The 26,237-nt window shown below is 38.8% G+C and overlaps 3 protein-coding genes across 11 annotated transcripts in view; 2 read left to right on the top strand and 1 right to left on the bottom strand.

Moving 5' to 3' along the window:
- Positions 1-1,136: 1,136 nt before the first annotated feature.
- LOC306902728 (uncharacterized protein) lies at positions 1,137-5,638 on the top strand. 2 transcript variants are annotated; one of them, XM_079471544.1, is made up of 5 exons: positions 1,137-1,259; positions 3,076-3,393; positions 4,064-4,411; positions 4,663-4,838; positions 4,936-5,638. In XM_079471544.1, exons 1-4 carry the CDS (start codon positions 1,214-1,216, stop codon positions 4,821-4,823), a joined length of 873 nt encoding a protein of 290 aa, XP_079327670.1. In that variant the 5' UTR covers positions 1,137-1,213; the 3' UTR covers positions 4,824-4,838; positions 4,936-5,638. The 2 variants fall into 2 exon arrangements, with proteins under 2 accessions (XP_079327670.1, XP_079327671.1); XM_079471545.1 differs by lacking the exon at positions 1,137-1,259 and adding an exon at positions 1,669-1,835 and having other exon boundaries at positions 4,663-5,636.
- A 266-nt stretch (positions 5,639-5,904) lies between these two features.
- On the bottom strand, positions 5,905-16,248 carry LOC306902724 (T-lymphocyte surface antigen Ly-9-like). Of its 2 annotated transcripts, XM_079471539.1 has the most exons (7): positions 16,180-16,248; positions 14,130-15,211; positions 12,780-13,106; positions 11,785-12,051; positions 9,970-10,272; positions 6,953-7,089; positions 5,906-6,502 (listed from the first exon to the last, which is right to left on the bottom strand). In XM_079471539.1, the coding sequence occupies exons 2-7, from the start codon at positions 14,197-14,199 to the stop codon at positions 6,497-6,499; spliced, it is 1,110 nt and encodes a 369-aa protein (XP_079327665.1). In that variant the 5' UTR covers positions 14,200-15,211; positions 16,180-16,248; the 3' UTR covers positions 5,906-6,496. The 2 variants fall into 2 exon arrangements, with proteins under 2 accessions (XP_079327666.1, XP_079327665.1); XM_079471540.1 differs by lacking the exons at positions 11,785-12,051; positions 16,180-16,248 and having other exon boundaries at positions 5,905-6,502; positions 14,130-14,250.
- Positions 16,249-17,951: 1,703 nt separating this feature from the next.
- LOC306902720 (NACHT, LRR and PYD domains-containing protein 9-like) overlaps positions 17,952-26,237 on the top strand; it is a 31,309-nt gene continuing 23,023 nt past the window's right edge. For 6 of the 7 annotated variants that reach the window (XM_079471530.1, XM_079471533.1, XM_079471534.1 and 3 more), the window contains exons 1-5: positions 17,952-18,102; positions 20,686-20,798; positions 23,110-23,211; positions 23,331-23,435; positions 26,060-26,164. In XM_079471530.1, coding sequence (XP_079327656.1) covers positions 20,776-20,798; positions 23,110-23,211; positions 23,331-23,435; positions 26,060-26,164 — 335 coding nt within the window. In that variant the 5' untranslated portion in view covers positions 17,952-18,102; positions 20,686-20,775. The remainder of the gene's footprint in view (positions 18,103-20,685; positions 20,799-23,109; positions 23,212-23,330; positions 23,436-26,059; positions 26,165-26,237) is intronic. The other variant, XM_079471529.1, reaches the window with a different exon arrangement.

Raw genomic sequence — 26,237 nt, 5'->3', positions numbered from 1 at the left:
CATGCTACCTTATATTTACCAGTTCTTATTTTACTTTAATAAAATTGAGATAAGTCATGCATGGCATTGGTACAATAGGGTTTAACCAAAATCTAAATGTAGATATCAGCAGCAACATTATTTTGCATTAAGTTAGCAAACACTTGCCAGTCAATAGTAATATTTGCAAGCCTCCAAGTTTGGTAGCAAATCTATTCATGATTCCACGGTCGCTAGCTAACGTTAATCTGTTAACATGAATATTGTATTTGCAAGAATAGACGTCACATTTTAAATCCTACCTGTAGCCTTTCACCATCCACGTATTTAGCTGCTGTCGCATCCCTTGACAGGCCGTCTCCTTTTTCCATCTTTCTTTTTCTATTTTTAGCCCCCGAAGGCTTTTTTGGTTTATCCATCTTTTTCAAATTCAAATTTCAACAACAACTCACTAACGTTACTGCGTACTTAACGTAACTCACGGCGCCCCGCCCACTCGCGAGGTTACCCTTCTATGTCTAAATAAATTATATGATGGATCTTATGAGGGCACCGGTGTGGCCTAGCCTGTTAGTCCTCTTAAATGTATATAACTTTTTATATGTACAATAACTTATAGAAAATGTATGAAAATGTATATAACTTTTACTATTTCAAATGTTTTAACCATCGCGTTGGTGCCCATATGCACCGCATATAGCGCATACCCACTTTTTGCGCCACTGTGTCTATGAGAGAGCCGTGAAGCTTCTGTTCACCAGCAACATCATTATTGTACCAATCACACAAAATCCAAGGACAGAGACCAAAGACCACACAAACATCATGACATCAGATCCAGAAGAGATGAAGAGAAAACATCTGCTGAATGACATAACAAAACAACAATACATCTTTATTCATGTTTATCAGCTTCTGTTCTGTTGTTTTTATTTTAAGTTCACACAAGATAAAAGTCACAACAAGATTCCTTCATTTCATATAACCCCATTCACTCATAAAGCTGATTTAATGAATAAAAGGATTAAAGCATCTCACATGTCAGTCGTGTATGGTACAGAAACTGCATCCATTGACAGTATGGTGGTCATGTGACCTGTAAGTGTGAACTGAAACTCTTCGTGAGGTTTGGTTTGACCAGCCCTGTCATTCAGCGAGGAAGCCGCTAACTGATGCAAGCCCATGAGATTATTGGCTATAAACTCCAAATTTGAAATAACTGAAACTTACTGGAATGAACAGCAGAATGAGGGACTCTTTTATTTTATTTCTTGTGTGCGGTAAGTGTTTAATCTTATTCTAAAAACATTCACTGTACCCGGGTGTGGTGCTAAGAAATAACTTCCTGATTATGAGCCCTCTTATTTCCCAGTATTGTTTGGTTTAGCATTAGTTTATCAAGTCTCAATGCATTTACTGATGATTGAAATACTGTTCATTCCTCCTGAAAATGAAATTAAAGCTATTGCATGCTTTTGGTCTGTCATAGAATAATGCAAATGCTTAATATACAAAGATATTCTAGAAGGGCCCGGACACATTTGTTGGTTCCCCTTTAGAAAAGAATGTACATCATTGGATTATAAAGAAATTTCAAACTAATAAGTTTCTTTAATGAGTATCACACATGTATCCAATCTTGTAATCGGTCATTCAGCCTATTTCAACTGAGAAAAGTGGTCACTCTGCTGTTTGGTATCATTGTGTGACCCACACTGAACATGAACCAGAGAAAGCAAAGGATAGAGTCGTCTGAGGAGCTCAGAAAGAATATAACAGACCGGCATGGTAAAGGCCACAAGAACAAGAACCAAGAATAACTGCCAAACAGATTCAAGCTGAACTCCAAGGTGAAGGTACGTCAGTTTCTGATCGCACCATCCGTTGCTTATTGAGCAAAAGTGGGCTCCATAGAAGAAGACCCACGAGGAGTCATTCAAAAGTCAGACTGGAACTGCTAAATTCAATATTAACAAGCCCAAATCCTTCTGGGAGAAAGTCCTCTGGACAGATGAGTCAAAACTGGAGCTTTTGGCCATGTTCACAGACGAAATAAACAAGCATTCAAAGAAGTGAACACCACTCAGTGAAACATGGAGGAGGCTCGGTTGTGTTTTGGGGCTGCTTTGCTGCATCTGGCACAGGATGCCTTGAATCTGTGCAGAACATTATGAAATCTCAAGAATATCAAGGCATTCTAGAGCGAAACTGCCCAGTGTCAGAAAGCTCTGTCTGAGTCGCAGGTCATGGGTCCTCCAACAGGATAATGACCTGAACATCGTTCATCAAATATGACTCAGAGGTCTGGCTGAGTGGGAGTGATAGTGTAATTGCCAAGTTGGATAGTGAGATCATGTTGCACCGTGGGATGTGCCGGAAACACAAGCAGCTCTGTCTTGGCCGGGCTCAGCTGCAGGTTATGTTTCTTCATCCAAGCCGAGATGTCATCTAGGCAGGCTGTTATGCGAGCTGCTACAGTGGTTTACATTTGTTTTATTATTTACAATATTATGTTGAACAAAAAATCAAATGCAAAGTCTGATTTCTATTAAATGTGGAATAAACAATGGTGGATGGCAATTCATTTAGTAAATTTCAAATTATTTCAGAAAAAATTGTGCATCCTTCGTTTTTTCTGTTGGGGTACCAACAAATCTCGTCTGTTCTTTATTATTTTATGACGAATGCGCAGCATTGCGAAGTATAATGCTTCCGACAATACTTTGGGTTTTACGCATTTAATGCAATATACATTTTACAATTTTTATTTTTGTGTGAGCTATCACTTCAAGAATTGGCTCATTTCAGTTTGATAACGTTTACATATCTGGGGAAACAACTCATTTACGTAAACTTTCAGCCTGGGTGAAATGTCACCTTAAGATGAATCTCTTATAATTTATTTCTCATTCATGAGTTGCTTTTGCATAAAAGTATGTCTGTCAGTTGCTGAATGAACAAGGCTACTTTAAGTAGATAAGCGGGCCATCCTTTGTTCATATCAAACAGAATCATGTTTATCAGAGCTCAGGTCTGTGTATGACAGCAGTCTAGTTTAGTCTCCTAACTTCTGTGTTTTTTGTTTGTGTTGTTCAGGTGTGTTTGGTGATGAAGTGAAGATCACAGTGATGGAGGGAGAATCTGTTACTCTACACACTGATCTCACTGATATGAAGGGAGTTATGAGGATACGATGGAGAGATTTAGAAGAGGTCTCTCGAAGATATCTAACAATATATGTCGATGGGATCAATGTTGATGATGAATGGAGTTTCAGTGACAGACTGCAGGTGAATAATCAGACTGGAGATCTCACCATCAAGAACATGAGAGTCAAACACTCTGGACGATATCAAGCAGAGATCATGACTTTCACTGGAATAACATTCAAGAATTACAGAGTTACCGTCGTTGGTGAGTATAAATATTATATATATATATAATAATTTTTTGTTTTGAAGATTGTAAAATGATTTTTAAACCGATTCTGGGTTGAAAATAAATAATATTTTTAAATAAAGATTCTTATTCTATCATTCTGTCATGATTCTGCTGCATCATGTCATGTTTCTCTTAGTATAGTGGCAGGATCATGACAGAACCTCATGTTTAATGTGGAGAGAGGCAATCATTATGTCTTACATACACTCTCTCTGGTCTCGTCTCTGTTCCCATCCTCTCGTTACCCTCGTTATTGCGTAATGCCCTTCACCTGTTTCCCTCTTGATTTGCTCCCTTATTTAATGCCCTTGTGTCTTCTGTCTTGTGCTGGTTCATTGTGGTTTGTGTGGTGAGTTCCTGTGTTATGTTAGTTTAGTCATGTGTAGTTTATGTCAAAGAGTTAATTTAAGTTTTGTCTCAGTGTAGTTAGTCTTAGTCCTGTCATGTTATGTATCCATGTTTTGTTATGTTACCCCCACGTGGGTCTTTGTTTTATTATTTATTAAATTATCTGTTAACCCCTTACCCGCTGTCTGCACCTGGGTCCTCTCTCCGTGTCTCACCACGAGAATCATGACACATTCTGTATGTTAAGTGTTTGATCTACACCTGTAATTTCTGTTTTTAAAACTGGTTCTTGCAGATGCTCCACGTGTTATCAGTGCTGGTACAGGTGATGTGAAGTCAGTGTCAGTGAATGAGGGAGAATCTGTTACTCTACACACTGATGTCCAAACACACACAGATGATCTGATACTGTGGAGGTTTGGAGATGAAGGTCTTCTCATAGCTAAAGGTGATAAAGAAGACAATAAGAGCTCAATATATGATGATGATGATGAAAAGAGATTCAGAGGCAGACTGAAGCTGGATGATCAGACCGGATCTCTCATCATCAGTGATGTCAGATCATCAGATTCTGGACTTTATAAACTGAAGATCAGCAGCAACAACAGACAGACACAATATAAGACATTCAAGTTCTCTTTCAGTGAGTATCTCAATTCTCTCACAGTAAAAAAATAAGATATATAGTGTAAGAATAATTAAGATAATCTCATGACCCTTTACATGTTTAAAATGCCGCAACCAAGTACATTTTAATGGCTTTCATTTTTCAGCAGACTCAATTCTGGTCGTATAACACCATCGAGTAGTTTAAGCTTAACCAAGTGTAAAAAGAGGGTCTGTCATATCGCTGGTATATTAATGTCTTCTTTTTATCTAAAACATGACCCTCAGACAATATCTACTGCTGTGACACTGTTGAAGCTTTGATGCGATTGGTCGTCACTGCCATTATGGGCGTCGCTGCTGTGGCTGCTGTGATTATTCTGGGTTATGACATCAGATCCAGAAGAGATGAAGAGAGGAGAAAATCACCAGAGACCTGTGATGAATGACATTCTACAACATCAGTATATTGTTTATAAGCTTTCCTCTGTTTTAAAGCAGTTTTTGTTTTGATTGTTGGAGTGACCAGAGTCATGTTCCTCTTCTTCACCATCTCTACAGGACGGATTCAGGGACTCAGTATAACCTCGGCACTAACTCACTGTGTTCTCCTTGAATATAGAAAACTGTTAGGCTACACTTTTACTTTTATAAACCGTGGCTAATATTTATATGCTTGTGCCCTCAAACCAGTTAATTTACATGTACCTCCAAGCTTTTATTTATCATTTAAATAATGTCAGTGTTCAGTCATATTTACTGTCAAACCAAGCATTGAATCCATCAGTGTTGTAAAGAAATGCACCAAATAAGTTGCAGTTATTTTCCTTTCTATGCAGCTGTGTTGTGTGTTACATAACTGAATATTCATGAAGGCGATGAAAAGCGATTAAACAACACATGTTTTCTTCAGCATGCAGTTTGGATTTATTTTACTGTTGGTAGGTGTACAGTATGTGTGTCTATTATTCCCTTTCTGTCATCACTTCAGTTATTTATATTTGGTAATGATATGACAAGTTGAGCTGGCAACACATGACCTGCGTCAACATGTACTGTTTTCATTTAGCGTGTTTGCTGCTCTTTGCTTGAATTATTCCTTTATTCCTTTTCATTTTATGTTAAAATTTCAGACCTACTCATATCGACCGACTAACATGTTGATGGTTTAATTCACTTTTAATGTTGTCCATTCAACCAGTAGCATATGTACAACAGTCATAAATTGTTCTGAGAAAAATAAAATCTTGAAGTCTACATTGAATTCCAGTCGTCTTGCAATTTAGTTTAAAATATTGTAGTACTGACCCGTATAGTATCAAATCTTTCACACGTCTGCAGGTGAGTTTAGTTTCACAGTTAATTTAACCTCAATTGTGAAATAATAATTTTACAACAACGTGTAGATCTTTCTGACTCATGTTTCTCAATACACTTTAAAACATAATGAGAAAATGTACACATGAGAAATCCAGCGCATATGGGGTTTGTTGATTCCTCTAAATGAATTAAGCAGGACAGAAGACAAAGTGACAACATAAAGGTTTTTATTTCATACATTTTATTCCCATATTCCACAATGTGGATTTAATAGAGCTTACACTGACTTCATCATTTGAATATTCATGCTTTTCATGACAGTGTTTATCCACTAGAGAGCAGTAAGGTTTCAGTTTAACAGAAAGGCAAGGCCAGACCATATTCAATATAATACATACAGCAGAACATCATTATATTCTCATATATACAGAACGGACCTCACTTCACACAAAATAACAAACTGATGTTTGATGTGTCACAGATACAGTAGACGGGGTGAGCTGAAACGTTTCACATTTTGGGGAAAAATTCAAGAATCAAATAATCCACTGTGAGAAGTAATGTTGCAAATGAATGTTCTTGATTTCTTGAAATTATATTTTGGTTCTTGTTACTGATCTTGTGTAAAGTGATTGACATATGGCAGTTTTACAACAAACCGCCTAAACATCAAACAAATCGCTTTGTATTTGCTATATATAGCAAAAAAGTTATATATATTTGCTATATACTATATTGAGTGTCTGTGTCGTTGGTGTTGAAGGACGGCTTGTTCAATTTTTCCCATTCCCCTCCTTTTTGCTCAATCCTGTAAGAAAACACACACAGAATCACAGGTGTTAGATCACGTTAGCAATTTTATTGTTTTTTGTTTGAGCATTTTATCCTTATACATCTCATAAATCCCAAACTGCCATTTCAAAATCCCACAGAAAAATGGAACGAAAGAAACCAGAAACATGAACAGCAGTGGAGTGTGAGTGACATCATGAATCTATTTTCAGTTAGACTGAAGGATTTGTTATATGTCTGGTTCTTAAATCTTTATTTTATGATATGCAAATTCAATGGTTTTGGTTTGTGTTTGTTTATCACCTCATTAAATCACATCAACTAATAAACACATGCACGCACGCACGCACACACACACACACTTCTGTCAACACAACTAAACTCATCTAATGAAAATTAAACAAACATGGTTGTTAATCTGGTCTCACACATCACATGTAATAATGTAATTGAATATGTTACTTACTGTTCCTGCGACACTTATGTATTTATGTGAAACCAGACTTAACACGATTATCCCCAGCACGAACACGATTATCCCCAGCACGATCAGTCCTATCAATAATCCTGGACCAATCTTCTTCCAGTATATATCAATGGGTTCTGGAATGGTTAAAGAAAGACAATTTGTGTTACCGATCTTGTCAATCTGAAGTATATAAATACACAATAATATGAATTTGATTCTGTCTAAATATCACTGTAACACAGATCATAATCTACCAAATTGTTTCTAGAATTCACAAATCAAAATATGTTGGTACTGATATGTTGGTAATCAGGGTAACTTACGACCATTTGAATATTTCTTTCACAAAATAAAAAGGAAATTATTACCTTTTTCTATTTTGTTTAAACTGGGAAAATGAAATAATGAACATCTAAAAGGCTGTATTTTTAACCTTGAGCTACAGTACGGTTTTGTGAACAGTTGCAAAGGTCAACAACAGGGGGAGAAAAGTTGCTGCCAAGCAACTATAGTCATTCAGTTCCATTTACACAAAGTATTATGGCATTTAGCATTATAGCATTTATGGCACTTGCAGATGCGATCCTCAGCAATAAAATAGTCACATGCAAATTAAACTTATAAAACGGTCAGTTCTGGTCCTTGATTCTGATTGGTTGAGCGGAGATCTAAGCCGTTATAAAATACCCCGATATATAACGGCTGACCGCATTACCTAGAATCACTGCGCCACTCTTGTTACGTACAGCGAAATGATTGTCAAAATGTCCGATTTTGTGAAGAGATTGACATGACAGACAAATTAGACCAATAACAAAGACGACACGCTGAAGTTAATGAAAGAGAAATTGAAGACATCAAAAAGTCTAGAAATGAGGTGAATACTCATAAACAGACTATGTGCTCTGTTGGTTGTTTTCAGTCCTGGTGTCCTGGTGTGATGGAAAAGGTATTGTAGTGAGGTAGGCGGGATGAGAGTCGGGATGCGAGGCCGGTGCGTGTCGTGAGTGTTTACGAGCGTCAGCTGTACGTGCGACGGTCTCGCATCACGGAGGAGATTGTGGAGCATATTAAAGGACGAACGATCGGACTGTCAGTGAGAGAGGAACAGGCCTGGGTTTTATGGTGTGGTATTTACGTGTGAGTTATTTATTAATTAAAAGTTCGTTTATGTTCGCCGGTTCCCGTCTCCTTCCTTCCCTTTTATGGAACTTTGTTACACGTATGTTTATTGACTTTAAAACACTGTTCATGTATAAAAATAGAGACATGTTAATGTTAATAGATAAACACCACAGTCTTTAGGCACATTTTTCATTGTGTTCTGCGTCTGTGTTGCTTGGCAGCCGCTGTTTCTGAGGAACTACTTTGTTTGGCGGAAGAATATATTTCTATTAAAATAATTACATAATATTTGCTGTGTTTAACTTCATGAAACCTTACTATGCATATGAATTAAACGTTTTATAAAAAGTATTATGGCATTTAGCATTATAGCATTTATGGCACTTGCAGATGCGATCCTCAGCAATAAAATAGTTATTACAATGGAGATCTGATCCAACCTTTGAGAGAGAACAAAGGTTTCATGTTGTTTGTTTCTATTAACTGCAGTGTAATAAATAAATACATTTACATGGCAAAATACTAACTGCAGTTACACAAATAATTCTGTTTAAATGTTTACACACTCGTTTATTGTCATGATCCTGTCCTTGTTGTCAGAAGTATCATGTATTTTGTGTTCTGTGTATTCTCTGCATTGGTGTTTAATTTACCTCACCTGCCCTTTGACATTATTCCCTTGTTAGTTACTGTATGTTGGGAGTCTCTGGTTAGTGGTTATATGAGCTCTTATGAACAAAACAGGTTCTTGTCAATGACAGTAGCTCAGAGATGATCTTACATTGATGTGATTCAATCACTGAACATTAAACATTCCCAGAACATCACATCTGATCTTCAATCAGCCAATCACGAGTCACATCACACTGACTAGCCAATCCCATCACATGTAAGACTATTTGGTTATGCTGTCACATCTCACCTTCAGACTCACAGAATCACAGTGTCAAAACCCTTTAACAAACTCACTGTCACTTCAGTGAGCTTCATCTGAAATACATTACAAGTTACAACCTTCAGAATCAACAGACTACACAACACCTGCATTGTGTTGTGTTATTGTGTTCAATTCATCACTTCTGCTTCTGTTATTCTCATCTTCTTGTTATTCTCATATTCTCATCATATCTTTAAGAGTATTCTTTGGTACTCTATAAAAACCATTACAAGATATAAATCCACTGGTTCAGAAGCACCTTGTGTTTTTGTTTTGTATAACATATCTAGTTAAATCTTGAATATGTTGGATTATCATTTTTGTTTAGATCTAAAAGTTCTGTTTGTTGTGATGTTTGTGTAGTGTGCATTTGGATCAGTGTTGTTTAAATCTAAAATAGTCTTTAGTCTGTATCAGTTTATAAAGTAGACATGAAACAGCTCACATGTGATGAAGATCAGTAAAGAGAATAATAAACCTGATGTGATGTTCAGCAGTGTAAATATAATTTCTATAAGAACTTCTTTTGTTGTTTCCAGAGCTCCGTTCACAGCTAAAGTGCATGAATGTGACACAACTTCTGTTTGATATTTGTACAACAGCTGCACTAAAGTAACAAACATATAAATCTGTGTTGATCTTATTCTAGCTAGCACAGGTACGTCTGTAAGACGTCTGCTGGAGGTCTAGAACATATTTGCCATGAAAAAACATCTGTTAAACATTTTAGAAAGAGCCATTTTACATCCATTCTAAATCATCTTCTAGATCTACTGTATATATGACATCTGACAACAGACGTCTCCGAGACGTATTGCAGATGAGCAAACAATGTCTTGCAGATATAAATGCAGACATTAAACAGATGTATGTGTGCTAACAGAGAAGTCATCTGAATAGTTTGATGAGTACAGATTTAAAGACACATGATAAATAAAAACAAGATACTCACCTTTGACAGTGACATTGAATCTCTTGTGAATGATGTGTTTGCTGTTATTAACGTTTACATCATAAATTCCTGAGTCTTCAGATCTGATGTCTGTGATGGTAAGAGATCCACTCTGATCATTCAGCATCAGTCTGTCTTTAAATCTCCCATCAGGAGCATCATATGAGACGTCATTGGACATTCTTTTGAATTGAGCTATGACGGTGCCTTCAAACTTCCACCGTATCACATCATCTGCCTGTGTTTCTGTATCAGTGTGCAGAATGACAGAATCGCCCTCATTCACTGATAATGGGTCCAGTTCTTCAGTCACAAACACACAGAGACAAAATCCACAGAGATTAAACATTAAACTTCATGGCAGTCATTTCAGTAAACAATTACTGAACTAAAGAATTCAACTTTATGGATCTCTCTAATATAGCTGCAGTGATGCAAAACTGTTCAGATTCAGAGTCACATTTCTTGTGTAACTTCACCTATCAAGAATAAATAAACCCATTACAGAAGCTGAAGTAACTGACTGATTCTCTGTAGTATATTAACTCCCTCACAGACAGACATCTGACATCATTTCTATTAACTCATAATGACAGAGACATTGGATATAACAAATTAAAGGGATGTAATTCAATACAAACCTGTATAAATGTATGTGTTCAGCAGAACAAAGAAATGTATTAAGGTTTGGAACAGCCTGAGGATGAGTAAATGATGACAGGATTTTTTATTTTATCTTAAGAATACCTCAGAGATACTTCTGAAATGTCAATGTAAAATGATAAATGATAAATGTGTAGTTATTGTAGGTATTTCTGGTTGGACTGAAAGCTGTAATACTCGTCCTACTTCTCATATAAGCTACTGATCATAGATGCTTTCTTTGTGGACGGTTTAGAGCAGAAATTGTGTTGTAGTTGAACAACGTCAGTGTGTAATGTGGAAACATGTAAATGTTGATAAATTATCAACCAGTAATATCAACTCAAGTGTGTGAAATAAAATTTATAAAAAAGCTAACAAAACCACTTAAATTAACAATAACTGTAAATAGGTAACGTTTATTATAATAATGTTATGCATTTCATATTGCAATGTTATTACACCGGTGAATGAGACATGAGAGGACGGGATCTTTCCCCTCTTACTATTTAAATACTAACTAACACCAGCTTAAGAAGATCCTTCTTGTACATTATTAGCTTAAAGCAAAAGCGTCTGTCAAAATGCCTAAATGTAAATGTAATGTTTAAATTGCCTACGTCATGATAAAACAAAATCCAAATTTCTAGCACTTTGTTGCATCTAAACCTTTTAATTGTCTGTTTTAGAGTTTAAAAATTCTGTAAGTTTTATTTTCAAGTTACTTAATACGAAACATTTGAATCTAAAGTATTTGAGATCTCCTGCTTTCAAAGTGTGCTCAATTTACAAGAATCATTGCAGATTACTCCGTTTTTGCATTATATGTGTTTATAAGTACATTATGATTGCATGGAGAGATTGTTTATGTTATTTTATGTTATAAAAAAGCCGAAAGAACCGAAGATGCGTCGGATAGATTCTTTACCTCTACGCCACGCTGCGCAGACCGATTGCGTATTACATCAAAGTATCGCGAGAGCGATTAGAACGCAAAGCTTTTGAATGCTCTCGCGGTATTATCTGCGCAGCTGCAATCGAGGTCAAACGCGTAATCTGCACTCAAGTTTGTTCTTGAAAACTGCGTCAGTTATCTAAACACACACCACGTGACGATTGTTTGTGATTCTTTTTTAAAACAACAATTAAACAACAAACAAGTCACCCACTCACCAGTGACATTAATGCGGAATGTCCTGTGTAACATCAAACTTCTGCCGTTGATCGTCACTTCATATTCTCCAGACTGATCGCGTCTGATGTTTGCGATGTTCAGGTCTCCGGTCTGATGATTCACGTTACAGTTCGGACATCTTGAGTGATTTAATGTTATTAAATCATCGCCATTGAACTTCCACTGTATGACATCATCTGTCTGTATTTTAACACCAGGTTGCAGATCGTAAAAATCTCCCTCCATCAATGACACTGTGCTCATTTCTGTCTCAACAACAAACAAACAGAAATACATTATAAAATTGTCAATCAATTCCAAATAGTTGAAGTTAACTTGTACCGTAGGGTCCAAGCAACATTCAAATCTAAATGGTCATAATTAAGGTATTGTAAATTGTCAATTTGTGTAAAACTGAGCTAAATGTGTATATTTATTACACTGTGTAGCATGTGCCATATTGTGTGCACTGCATGCGTCTATCAGGTTCGGATCATGTAGCTCCAGCAGTGCTGCCATTAAATGTGAATTGTAAATACTAAAATATTCAAAAGATTCCATGTTACATTTTTTATATAATCATAATATGTTTAAATGAATGTGCTGTTTGATGTGTTTACTGATGTTTTCCATAACTGGACATGTTGTAGTCTACACTGGGTGGTGTTGTGAGAATAACTGATGTTTCTTAGCTGAGCAGAAAGGAAGACGAGAAACTGTTGGAAATTCTTGAAATCTTTTTGTACACAAACACACTGAAGGTTAAACACTGAAATCAAACTTTGTTTAGTCATAAATCACAGCATTTGCTGTTAAGTTATTCTGTCGAAATCACACTGCTGCTGTTGTTGTGTTGCAAATACATATTTTGATCTTTCAACAAACAAAATAAAATAAAACATCAAAAATTGATTTATAAATGCAAACAATTGTGTTTTTTCCTGAACATAATGAACACTTCACAGACTTCAAAGAAAAAACACAAATTACTCACCACTGACAGAAAGACTGAATGTCTTGTGTTTTATCTCTCCACTGCCTCGGATCTGTAGCTGATAGTCTCCGGTTTCTTCAGATGTGATGTGTGTGATGTTGAGAGATCCGGTCTGACGGTCCAGCTTCAGTCTGCCTGTATATCTCTCATCAGGGTATTCTGATGGTCTATCGTTACCTTCTATATCAATAGTCGCTATAGGTGTGTCTTTAAACTTCCACTCTAGATTAGAAGCGCTCTGTATATCAGCAGCATTACTGTGTAGAGTGACAGAATCTCCCTCCATCACTGACACTTTAACGTTACCTAGATCAACACCAAACACACCTGAACAACACAAACACACACTGCAATTCAATAAAAGATCAACCTGTTTAACACTGTATTGTTACATATGTGCTGTAGAAATACAGTCTTGACCGTATAGTGCTTCATCATTGCGTTTCTAAATTCATTTGAATACACAGTGTTTATTCTGTTGCCTGCAGTAAACCTGTGTTTATAAAGGCAGGTCATGTGACTGTAGTTTAGTTTCTCACCTGCAGACGGCATCACATTACAACAGTACAAACTTGTTACATGTTACAGTCTGACTTCCGCAAATCTGCAAAACGTTTACAGGTGTAGCCTTTATAAGGGGGGGGGGGGGTGATGTACAGATAAAGATACAAGCCTTTCAAGGCATCAGGTGTGTAAAGGGGATTATGTACAGATATAAATCTCAGCCTTTCAATGCATTCAGGAACGACGATTGTGTAACGGTAAATGTGTTTTTTTCTTTTATCCGATGGAGAGCGAAACTGAAAGTGTTGAATGTTCAATAAACAAGACTGTCACGGTATCGTGTTTGAGTAATGAATTAAAATACGTTTAATCCCATTCATATATTTGTGTTTATATTCCAGTGAAATTCATCATTATCTGACTAAACAAAGAAGAAATGATGACAGTTGAGGACTGAGCCGCACCCCCCTGAGACACAAAACCTGTTTAGCACCTTCAAACCCTCTAAAACACAATTACATTTTACAATTATTTTTCATTACTATTTTAATATTAGAAAACAGCAAATCGTTTGTTTTGACAACGTTTACGAGAGACAAAAAAAGAAATGCGCAATATTTATCTCAGGCGCTCGAGACTTTCAGAGGGATTGATCTGCTGTTAAAAACACACATACACAATTATCTCACACAGCAGAATACTCCTACAGGATAAAACGTGCTGTTTAATATCGCCAGTCATGCATGATCCACAACTTACTTACTTAAACTATTCATATTTATAGTTTGGATGGGAACTGTTCCACACAAATCCATTCATATAAACTATCAAATGAAGGTCACTCACCGTTCAGGATCAAAGAACAGAAGAGTAGCAAGAGATTCTTCATGGTGATGTTTCTCTGATGTGCTCTCATGCGGTCTGAGATCAGTGATACTGATGCACCACACCAGCCTGACTGGATGCTGCGCTGCGTCACCGTTTGAAGGTGTCCTGAAATAAACCCGAGACCTCAAAGGGCCACAAGGTGTCGCTAACGAGATTAATGCCAATTGATCTTAATAAAGTCATCACTACTGTTAAGAATAAATAAATGAGAATCAACGAATGAGATAAAGGTCACAAAAACATCTCCAAACTCTATAAACCCCCAAAAGGACAAATGTTTTATGATATTATAAAGAATTTTAAAGTCTTTCGGATGTTATTTGTTTAATCTAAAAACATTTGAGTTTACTAAATTTTCAAACAACCACCACTGATCGGCAGTGTTAAACTATCAAATGTTATGCTTTTTGAAATGGCTACATATTCAGGCTCACGCGTTAAAAAAATGCACATTTCTCTTTTGCACTTATTTATCAAATATGTGTTTGTAAAGTAACATAATGTGAACAGCAGGGGGCGCTCTCACTGCAAAGATGTTTCACGTGCTGTTAATGTCAAGTAAAAGATCCTCACAACATCAATATATTTAAATATTTTAGCTGAAATTGAGTTTATTTCACCTTTCAAATGTTCATGCCTTTCATGTAAGAGAGCACTAATGTTTCAGTTTAATAGTAAGATCAATACCCTCATCATCATGTATACAGCAGAACATCAATATTTCCTCATATACACAGAACAAGAGTTAGTCACTGACCTCAGTTAAGACACTGAACAAAATGTCTATTATAATGTCTATTTTCAAATGTGGTTTTGGCCTGTTGGCCATTCAGTAGTAGAGCAAAATGTGTAAAATGTTGAATCAAAATACAAATATTTAAATATTTCTTGAATTCATGTTTTGTTTCTTATTAATGACCATGTGTGAAATGAGTAATACTGTGATCAGCACTATTAAAAGTGTATATAAAGTATATTATATAATTTCGACGGCTTGTTCAACTCTTCACAGGCCTCATTCGCTGTATTTTTATTCAAACCTGTAAGAAACACACACAGAATCACAAGTGTTAATAGATCTTGTAATGGATTTTCACATTTGTTATATAATATATTACTATTTTATTTATGTATCACAATTTAAAAACACCCGAAGTGCTTCACAAAAAGTTCATCAAAGTTTTAAACTCATAATTTAAATGAATAAAACAGTAACACACAAGCTGTAACAAAGGCTTCAAACAGTATATCAAGGATTATTATGCCAGAGAAAACCAATAAGTCTTAAGAGGTGTATTAAAAATAGATAGAGACAGGGCAGGTCTAATATAAAATGGGAGGCTATATTGCATAATTTCGGGGCCAGTAGTTTCAAAATCGTATTCACATTGTTCATTCGGGCCAAACACGATAAACTCAGTTTTACTCTCGCTGAGGCATGAAAGATTCCTTGGAAGCCAAAGTTTAGTTCCTCCGGACAATCCAATGTAGATTTAAAGGCTTGCTTATTATCACGCTTCAAAGGGATATACATTTGGGTGTCATCTGTATATAGATGAAAAAAGACCCCATATTTGTTAAAAATAGACCCTTAAGGAATCATATAAAGGGAAAACAATACCCGACCACAAATCGAACCCTGAGGTTCTGCTCTGCATAAACATGAACACCAGTAGTACATTTATTCATCTGCTTTCAGTTAAATTAAAGGATTTGTTATATGTCTATTTTATCATATTTAACTGTATTGTTGAGTTAGTTTGTGTTTGTTTATTGTTGTGTTCTGACTCACCCCACCTAACAAACACCCCTACACACACACACACACACACACACTTCTGTCAACACAACTAAACTAAACCAAGCACTGTTATTAATCTGTATCCACAACTTAAATTTAACACTACTAATAATAAAAAATAGTAGTAGCTATGAATGGCTAAACATGAGAAATGCGCATTTCTTCAATCATTCAATTTATGAAAGCAATAAAATAAATGACACTCACCGTTCAGGATCAAAGAGTAGCAAGAGATTGTTTATGTTGATGTTAATCTGATGTGCTCTCAGACTGTCTGAGATCACTGATATTGATGCACTGGACCAGTCTGACTGCGTCACGTGATCTCTGCAAAGGATGCTGCGCTACGTCACTCCGTTAGAAGGTGTCCCAAAATAAACCTCTAAAGGCCAAAAGGTGTCGCTAATGTAATGATTTTAAACATAGCTGTTCAATGTAAGTAAACTGTTAGATTAAATGAAAGTTCAAAGATCCAAACACAAACTTCTATAATCTCTACAAACCCCCTTGACGTTCAATATTCGTGAAAAATATCGCGACCGTTTTCAGTCTCCACGAAAAGTAGGTTTTGTAAGAGAGGTTGTGGCCATTATTGTAAGTGGCATGTTGTCTGTATGAGCGCATTGAACATCTACTAACGGGACAACATTTCAGTACTAGAGTGCACGCTAGTGTTGAAAAATCACTACACAGATACGGGTTTTAATATTCTTTATTGAGGTATTCATTTAATGGTTGGTTGATTTATTGAACTGAGACCCCTGCAATGAGCAAATGGTTTAGCCCATGTGTTTAAAGAGAGTTGAATTTTCGGTGGTGAGTTAGTTCTGGTGAGGGCTCCAGGCGGATGGTTCCAGTGTTATAGTTTGTCCTTTCAATTTTATTTTGTTCTGTTTTTGTACACACCTATGAATAGTGGGTTAGTTGGCGGTGAATAAAAGCCAATGTTTGAACTTTAAATGAATGCCTCCTGAAAATTTGTGGAAGAACCCTCACAATCATCTTCTACATTGTTGTTTCTTAGGAGCGTGTCATGAACATGTCATGACGGATCTTAAAACTGCCAGTCAGTGGTGCTTGGTGAACATTTACATTACATTTATTCATTTGGCAGATGCTTTTATCCAAAGCGACCTACAGGTAATTTTTTTATTTTTTTACAATGGCACATTACTGCAGAGCAATCAGGGGTAAGGGGTCTTGCTCAAGGGCACTTCAGTCATGACCTTCTGGCACTGAGATTAGAACCAGCAATCTTCTAATCACAACTGACTCTCTGGGAATCTTCTTGGCTCAGTTCATGGAGGATGATGAAGCTGCAGAGGCCTTGGAACAGTTGAACATGATAGTGTAGAGCCTCTGATGTTTGTTTTTATGCAGGAGATGCATACATTTTTAGAGAATGTGGTGGACAAAATGCATCTTAGAGTCTTTTGTCGAGTACAAAATTGAACAGTGTTGTCCATTTTTTGTTTTGTGTTATGATTTTATGCCACATATGCATTGAAAACTGATATGGAAGCCTCAATTTCGCAAAAAACAGATGTGAGCCGTCCTGCTCTTTATATATATATATATATATATATATATATATATATATATAGTATGTCTACATAATAAAACTTTATCATTAAATCATTGATTAACAAGCACCTGTTTATTGTAGAAGGAGTCATTTATGTATATATGTGTGTTTGTTTATAATTTTAGGCCGGAAGAATACGTGTACAAGAAAAGGTTTTATTTAGTGATGTATTTTTATTATTAGTGATGTTCAGTAATGTATTTCAGCTATAATTATAATAAATACTTGGCCTTGACCTGAACCACCAGTATTCACGGTACTCTTAAAAAGCAGTAACCTTTACATTTTATTAATAGAATCTTACAGTTCACCTCGTTAGAGCGTGCATGTGACGAGTGCGCATGTGCGGCTGAGCGTGCATGTGACGAGTGCGCATGCGCGGCTGAGCGTGCTTGTGTCTTACAGTGCATCTCGTCTGCAGCTAGATGCTATTGGGCGATGTCGAGCTTAACCACAGACTTTTTTTAGTATTCAGTGCTCTGTACTTCCTGCATGCATCAGAAATCGAAAGCAGCATGTCAGTAAACGGGGAAGCAACTGTCAAAGTAAGTTCATAATTATATTCTACATGTAATTGTGATTTAACCTTTGTATGGTCATTTTTTGGTTAGACCTACTATGTTTACAGGTCAAGTGGACAAACAAACATGTTGTTTTTTAAATCAATAAAACCTTATAAACCGTGCAAAACAAATTAGCCAGCAACATACCCAGACATCATAGTCTTTATGGTTTGTATTAGTCGCTTGTTAAATATTTGTCTTGGTTAAATTACACTAATAAAAAAAGAAAACGTTCTATTAAAGAAAAAATATTATATGAGGATTATATTCATTAGATATATTTTGATAAATGAATTTAAGTACACAAAGTACGGATAAAAACTGAAATACAGAAGATATGAATACAATCATGAACAGGACTAGTTTTCAGCTCTTGTCGTATCACACAGTTTACGAGAAATATACCTCTGCAGATTACACCGGATGTCATACAACAGATTTATATTATATCCGTATTGAAAGACGTAAGAGTCGCGATTGTGCGTCATGTGCGGGCAGGTTTGGAATATTCTCAGTCAGCTGCGAGATTTCCTCGAGAAAACGAAAGAACAGTGAAAATGTCCGTCAGAAACAGTCTTAGTAATTTATTGAAAAATGAAGATGAAAAGAAATTAAATATTATTTTATACGGCATATTTCTAATTATAGTAACGTAAGTGTCGCCTGTATAACAATCCGCAACTCCTGGTTAAAGTCCCCGTGAAATTAAAAGTGACAATTTTTTTTTCATGAAATTATGCAGCGTTTATAGTAGCTAAATAGCTTATCTATGTGGGTCGTTTTCTTTTTAAAATAAACGTGCCCTCATAATCTTCTATTCAAATCAGAAAATGCACTTCCAGCCTGAAAAGACTTTCCATCTCATTCATTCATTCATTCATTCATTCATTCATTCATTCATTCATTCATTCATTCATTCGTTCATTTTCTTCTGCTTATCCGGGGCCGGGTCGCGGGGGCAGCAGTCTAAGCAGAGATGCCCATACATCCATCACCCTAGACACTTCCTCCAGCTCTTCCGGGGGGACACCGAGGCGTTCCCAGCCCAGCCGGGAGACATAGTCCCACCAGGGTGTCCTAGGTCTTCCCCGGGGTCTCCTCCCGGTCGGACGGGCCCGGAGCACCTTCCGGGGAAGGCGTCCAGTAGGCATCCGTAACAGATGCCCAAGCCACCTCAGCTGACCCCTCTCGATGTGGAGGAGCAGCGGCTCTACTTTGAGCTCCTCCCGGGTGACCGAGCTTCTCACCCTATCTCTAAGGGATCGCCCAGCCACCCTGCGGAGGAAGCTCATTTCAGCCGCCTGTATCCGGGATCTTGTCCTTTCGGTCATGACCCAAAGCTCATGACCATAGGTGAGAGTAGGAACGTAGATTGACCGGTAAATTGAGAGCTTCGCCTTGCGGCTCAGCTCTTTCTTCACCACGACGGACCGGTACATCGACCTCATTACTGCAGAAGCTGCACCGATCCGTCTGTTAATCTCCCGTTCCATCCTTTCCTCACTCGTGAACAAGACCCCTTGCAAATAGCAGAGACGAGATTGTGTGGTCCCCAAACCTGACACCCTCCGGCCCCTGGCTGCGCCTAGAAATTCTGTCCATAAAAATTACGAACAGAACCGGTGACAAAGGGCAGCCCTGCCGGAGTCCGACATGCACTGGGAACAAGTCCGACTTACTGCCGGCAATGCGAACCAAGCTCCTGCTTCGGCCGTACAGGGACCTGACAGCCCTTAGTAAAGGACCACAGACCCCATACTCCCGAAGCACCCTCCACAGGATGCCACGAGGGACACAGTCGAATGCCTTCTCCAAATCCACAAAACACATGTGGATTGGTTGAGCAAACTCCCATGAACCCTCCAGCACCCTGTAGAGGGTGTAGAGCTGGTCCACCGTTCCACGGCCTGGACGAAAAGCACACTGTTCCTCCTGAATCCGAGGTTATACTATCGGCCGTATTCTCCTCTCCAGTACCCTGGCATAGACTTTCCCGGGAAGGCTGAGAAGTGTGATCCCCCCCTTTCCATCTCAAATGACATAAATTAGACGGCTTGGAGCATCCGTTAACTCCTCCCCTTCAACTGTCAGTCTGCTGTCAGCTTCATTTAAAAATTAATGCAACGGCTGTTTTACACATCCAATCAATTCGCAGTAAAGAACGCAAGCCACGCACACTAATGTTCTCCTTTTAAATTCCTTTTCACTCTGAAATGTGTCAGAATACGGAAGTAAAAACGATCGCAACCGGTTCACGGGGACTTTAAGACTAGCTTACCACAGTTTTTGTGATATTTATGATTTTCCATAAATATGTCTGTGTTTAGATTCAACGGTTTAATATAAGTTTGAATTATGGGGTTGTAAAACAATAATACCAATGTCTTTAAGAATCTGCGTAATCATAGGCCTATTCCATAATTTTTTTTTTATCAAAACGTTGTATAGTTGTGATTCATTACATTATAGTTCTAATCTATTCATTTTTGTTTTTTACAGTCTTCTGCTTTACCCTTTATTTTCATGAACACTCTTTGTATTTAACACTTATATTGTGATCTTCAGGTAATAACTGTCTTTCACACAAATACATCAGTGCTTAAAGCAGCTCACTGAATATTATCAGAAGGTCTAGGACTGAACTTTACCTCTGAGATGAGTCTTTCAGAGGAACGGAGGTAAGACTGTGTCATCACTTCAATGGAAACAGCTGTCAAATAATGTTCTCTTTATTAAAAAAATAATATGAAAACGTGACAAATAAGGTGAAAATGAACTTTACCATATTAAGCAATCCATGGAGCCACACAGGTGTAATATAACCGCTATGTTGAATTTCCGTGACAGTACTGTCAGACGCAGGTTATATTACGTCTGTGTCCGATATCATTCATATATTTTCATTCACTTCTTCCCTAGGATTAACTTTATTTTTGGTTTATCTGAATTTAAACTGGGTGAATTGTACAGACGAGTAAATCTTAAGTCTTAATTTCAGATACATGTAATTCATTTGTGTTAAGCCAATTAAATGAGAATGCTTCAATGCAACATTTTTCTAAATGATCATCTTTATTTTTACCTCATGTAATGTACGATGCTAGCAGGGAGCAACGGAGGGTTTACAGCATTTGCAGAGTATTTTCTCACTGAGTAAAGCTGGATACATGCAAAGGCATAAATGTGCTCGTCCCTAACCTAAGTAAAACCTTTACTCTTCACCACTATGGTTACCTCCGCCAAAATAAACAGAGCCGCTCAGTTGTTATTCAAGATTGATGTATTGCTCCAAAGTCCAAAACGGTTCATGCAAGGGCACGAGGACACTGAGCGGCTCAGATATCCCTCTCGAAATCAAATACCTCATCAAATTCTGTCAAGTGAGAAACTCAAAGTCCTTAATATAGTCTTCAATCGACCGATCTCCTTCACAAATATCACTGTAATCATGGAAACTAATAAGGAAACCAAGGCAAACAGGAGCTAAACACAGGAATAGAACAGAAAGCACAACCTCAACACAAAAGGTCCAAAACTAACACCAAAAATTTCCAAACCAAACAGAAGATATTATTATTATACAAATGTATATACATCTTTTATAGTTGCTAAAAATAAAACCATCATGTCAATGTTAATAGTTCTAATGTCCTTATTTAATAGATTTATTTTCAAATAAAGAAACACATACATCATTGTAAATAGTTAGAATTTTTGAACTGTATTTTAATATAGTACCTCAGATTACTTATTTTTATAGGCCATCCCAGAAGTAAGGGATTTTTCCCAAAGGTTTATGATACTTAGAAGTTTACAGAAGTAGAACGTTAACATACTGACCACAGTACAGTCGCTCGATATCAACGTCACCACCACCAAGCCTCCTGACACAGTTTCGGTTTCTCTATTTTGCCTGTGTTCCCTTATTAGTTTACCTGGTTGTGAACTGCCCCACACCTGTTCTGTTCTCCCTGATTATGTTCTCCAGAGACAAGTCTAGTCTAGTCTAGTCCAGTTACCTTTAGTCCTGTCTAGTTTAGTTAGTCCATGTTCCTGTTTATCTGTCATGTTTGTATCTCTGTTATTTTACCCAGTCGTGGGTTTTTGTTTTGCATTTATTATTAAATGTCTCGTGTTCACCTCTTACCCGCTATCTGCACCTGGCTCCTCTGTCCATTCTCACCACCGTCACGACACATCTTTTTTTGGGTGCAATAGGACATTTTGTTTTTTACAAATCAATATTTGGCAAAAATGTACCTTTATTGTTCACCGCTGTGCCCTGCCTCCTAGAAACGCTCCGTTTTGTTCCTTGTTAAATGGAACCCCTCCCTCCGAAATACATAATGAGTGGGAGTAGTATGAATACGTTTCGGATGTACTGCGTCCCCCATGTTTTATGGTCATGTGACCCATTTGCTCTTTGACCTATGACTTTTAACAACAACCTACACGTGAGCGGCGATAATTTAGTCACGAGAAATTCATTTATTGGCACTTACATTAATAACCGACGTCCGCCTTAAAGTTTTCTGCTATATTTATTTGATTTACTTTTTTAATTTGACCGTTATCAGCTCCCGTGGCATCATGGGATAGATAAGTGTTCACCCGATATCTCTCCTTTCAGTGAACTTTTGAGTTTTGTAACTTTGTAGACGTTTCTTTATACCCATGCAGAAATATTATACACTCTGTTTTAAAAAATGGATTCCGGCAACTGGAGCCCTTTAAGGCAAGATAAAGCTTTAAAAATCACGATAACTGTGTGTGTCATAGAATAAAATGTAAAAAAAATATTAAGAGGTTTTGTTAGCCACAAACCTTTTGAAAGTTTTTTTATTTACCAAAAACCCATTAAAAAAACACATAGATTTTGAGAATAATTCACTTCCGGGTCATCTCTGCAATCCTCTAATGATTTCCTTAAATGAGTCTGAGATTTATTTTGTAGTAGCAAAAGTAGTAAGATGTTTTTCTGTTTGTAAGTGACAGGTCAGCTTCACCTGTTTTCAGTTCTGTGTCTATGAAGAACAACTCCAAACACGATGGACGAAACTCCAGGGAGAAAACACCATTAGCTGTCAAAAGGTTTTATACTTATCGTTTTATTATTATTATCACACATGGATTGAGTTTTACCAGCCCAGTTGAGCAAATCTCTTCAGATGAGTCAAATACAATTTGTTTTCTGTTCTTTGTGTCATAAGTGACAGGTCAGCTTCATATGTATCCAGTTGTGTATCTATGAAGAGTGACGACTCCAAAGATCTCGGAATAAACTTCAGGGAGAAAACACCATCAACTGCCAAAAGGTATTTCAAGTGTTTTTATTAATACCCACGTGTGGATTTTTACCAGCCCAGTTGACCAAATCTCTTCAGATGAGTCAAATGTATGTCAGGAATCACAGAGAACGAACCCAAGCGCAGGCAACAGGAGATGAAGGGGTTAACAAGACTTTAATAAATAATAAAACAGGAACAAAACAAAAACCCACGAGGGAGTAACAAAACAGTACACAATAACGAATATGATAACGGACTACTCAACACTCAACAAGAACTCAATATTAAACACTAAGACTAGACTATACGTTACTTGACTTGACAAGGCTTCAAGGACACAGTGAGGAGTACAAGCAAGGGATCATGTACAACCAACGAGCACAAGACAATAGACAAGAGGGTATTATATAGGGAGACTAACAAAGGGGATAACGATGGGCAGGTGTGGGTAATGCGACACAGGAGGAGAGCAATACTAGAAACGAGAGGGGCAGGGCCAAATGACGAGACAGGAGAGAACGCATATTATGTCCTGATTGACCATAATATGTTCCTCTCCACATAAAACACGTGGGTCTGTCATGATTCTGCCCCTAGACCAGAAAATCAAGACAAGAGCAGGCAGAATCATGACAGGACCCCCCCCTTTAATGAACGCCCCCTGGCGTTCACCAAAGGAGCAGACTAACGAGACAAGACTGACTGGGAAACGGACAACATCCAACAAAACATGGTAAAAAATAACAAGGGCAGACAGGCAAGAATAATCAATGGGTTGGGGTGACATAATAAAAATAACAAACAGGGGAGGGGGGGTGGGGGAACACAAGAGTTCATGGAGGGAACACAAGAGTCCAGGGGGGTAAATCCGAAGGGATTGGCACAAGGGGGAACAGTCTTTGTCCCTGGCGCTCGGAAGCGCGGAGTACCAGGGTACACCCTGGGGGGCGGCGCTCGAGAGCGCGAAGGCCCAGAGGTTCTGGGAGAGGCCGGCTGGAAGGCCGGCAGGGCAGGACTTGACGCCGGCTGGAAGGCCGGCAGGGCAGGACTTGACGCCGGCTGGAAGGCCGGCAGGGCAGGACTTGACGCCGGCTGGAAGGCCGGCAGGGCAGGACTTGACTCTGGACTGGGTGCAGGTGGGACCACCGGACTTGGGACCACCGGGACCACCGGACTTGACGGGACCACCGGACTTGACGGGACCACCGGACTTGACGGGACCACCGGGACCACCGGACTTGACGGGACCACCGGGACCACCGGACTTGACGGGACCACCGGGACCACCGGACTTGACGGGACCACCGGGACCACCGGACTTGACGGGACCACCGGGACCACCGGACTTGACGGGACCACCGGGACCACCGGACTTGACGGGACCACCGGGACCACCGGACTTGACGGGACCACCGGGACCACCGGACTTGACGGGACCACCGGGACCACCGGACTTGACGGGACCACCGGGACCACCGGACTTCGACCCGCCCTCCGTTGCCTCTTCTTCTTCAGCCGAGCCACCCGCCTGGTGGTCGGCTGAAGGAATGATGAGAAGGGCACGGGCGGCTCGGGATTGGAGGCCTCGGACGAGGACCCCCAGGATTCCCGTCTCCCACGCTTTCCACCAAAGCTGACTGCGGGTGGGGAGGCTGTAGGTGGTTGAGTGGACCTTCCCCGGGTGGCCACACCCAGGACACAGTGCTCCGGGACAGACGCCAGACCGGAACGAGAGGCTGGATAGCAACTGGAAGAGGAGCTTCTACGTAGCTCCTCTCGAAGCTGCAGCTGCTTTACCAAGCGCGGGAACGGTTGATACACCATCTGCTCCCGCTCCGGAAAAGGCGGAGGATCGTCCATCCCAGCCACCAAGTATGCCCGGACCAGCACATCGGGAAGGGATGCCTTCCTGGCCTCAATGTCCCGGGCGTAGTCCAGCAAGGGACGCTGGCACTGGGAAGGGAATGGGCCTCCTCCGGCCTGGGACTGGGAGACCATATCCTTCCACCACTCAGGATCGGAGGTGCACGGCCATCGGGGAAAGGTTGCACCATCCATGGATGCCTGCTGGGTTCTATAGTGGCTCGTTGGTTCTGTCAGGAATCACAGAGAACGAACCCAAGCGCAGGCAACAGGAGATGAAGGGGTTAACAAGACTTTAATAAATAATAAAACAGGAACAAAACAAAAACCCACGAGGGAGTAACAAAACAGTACACAATAACGAATATGATAACGGACTACTCAACACTCAACAAGAACTCAATATTAAACACTAAGACTAGACTATACGTTACTTGACTTGACAAGGCTTCAAGGACACAGTGAGGAGTACAAGCAAGGGATCATGTACAACCAACGAGCACAAGACAATAGACAAGAGGGTATTATATAGGGAGACTAACAAAGGGGATAACGATGGGCAGGTGTGGGTAATGCGACACAGGAGGAGAGCAATACTAGAAACGAGAGGGGCAGGGCCAAATGACGAGACAGGAGAGAACGCATATTATGTCCTGATTGACCATAATATGTTCCTCTCCACATAAAACACGTGGGTCTGTCATGATTCTGCCCCTAGACCAGAAAATCAAGACAAGAGCAGGCAGAATCATGACAATGTATTTGTTTTCTGTTCTTTGTGTCATAAGTGACAGGTCAGCTTCATATGTATCCAGTTGTGTATCTATGAAGAGTGACGACTCCAAAGATCTCGGAATAAACTTCAGGGAGAAAACACCATCAACTGCCAAAAGGTATTTCAAGTGTTTTTATTAATACCCACGTGTGGATTTTTACCAGCCCAGTTGACCAAATCTCTTCAGATGA

This window comes from Barbatula barbatula, assembly GCF_947034865.1.
Source record: "Barbatula barbatula genome assembly, chromosome: 13".
Lineage (NCBI taxonomy): Eukaryota > Metazoa > Chordata > Actinopteri > Cypriniformes > Nemacheilidae > Barbatula > Barbatula barbatula.
This window is presented reverse-complemented; position numbering and strand designations above follow the sequence as displayed.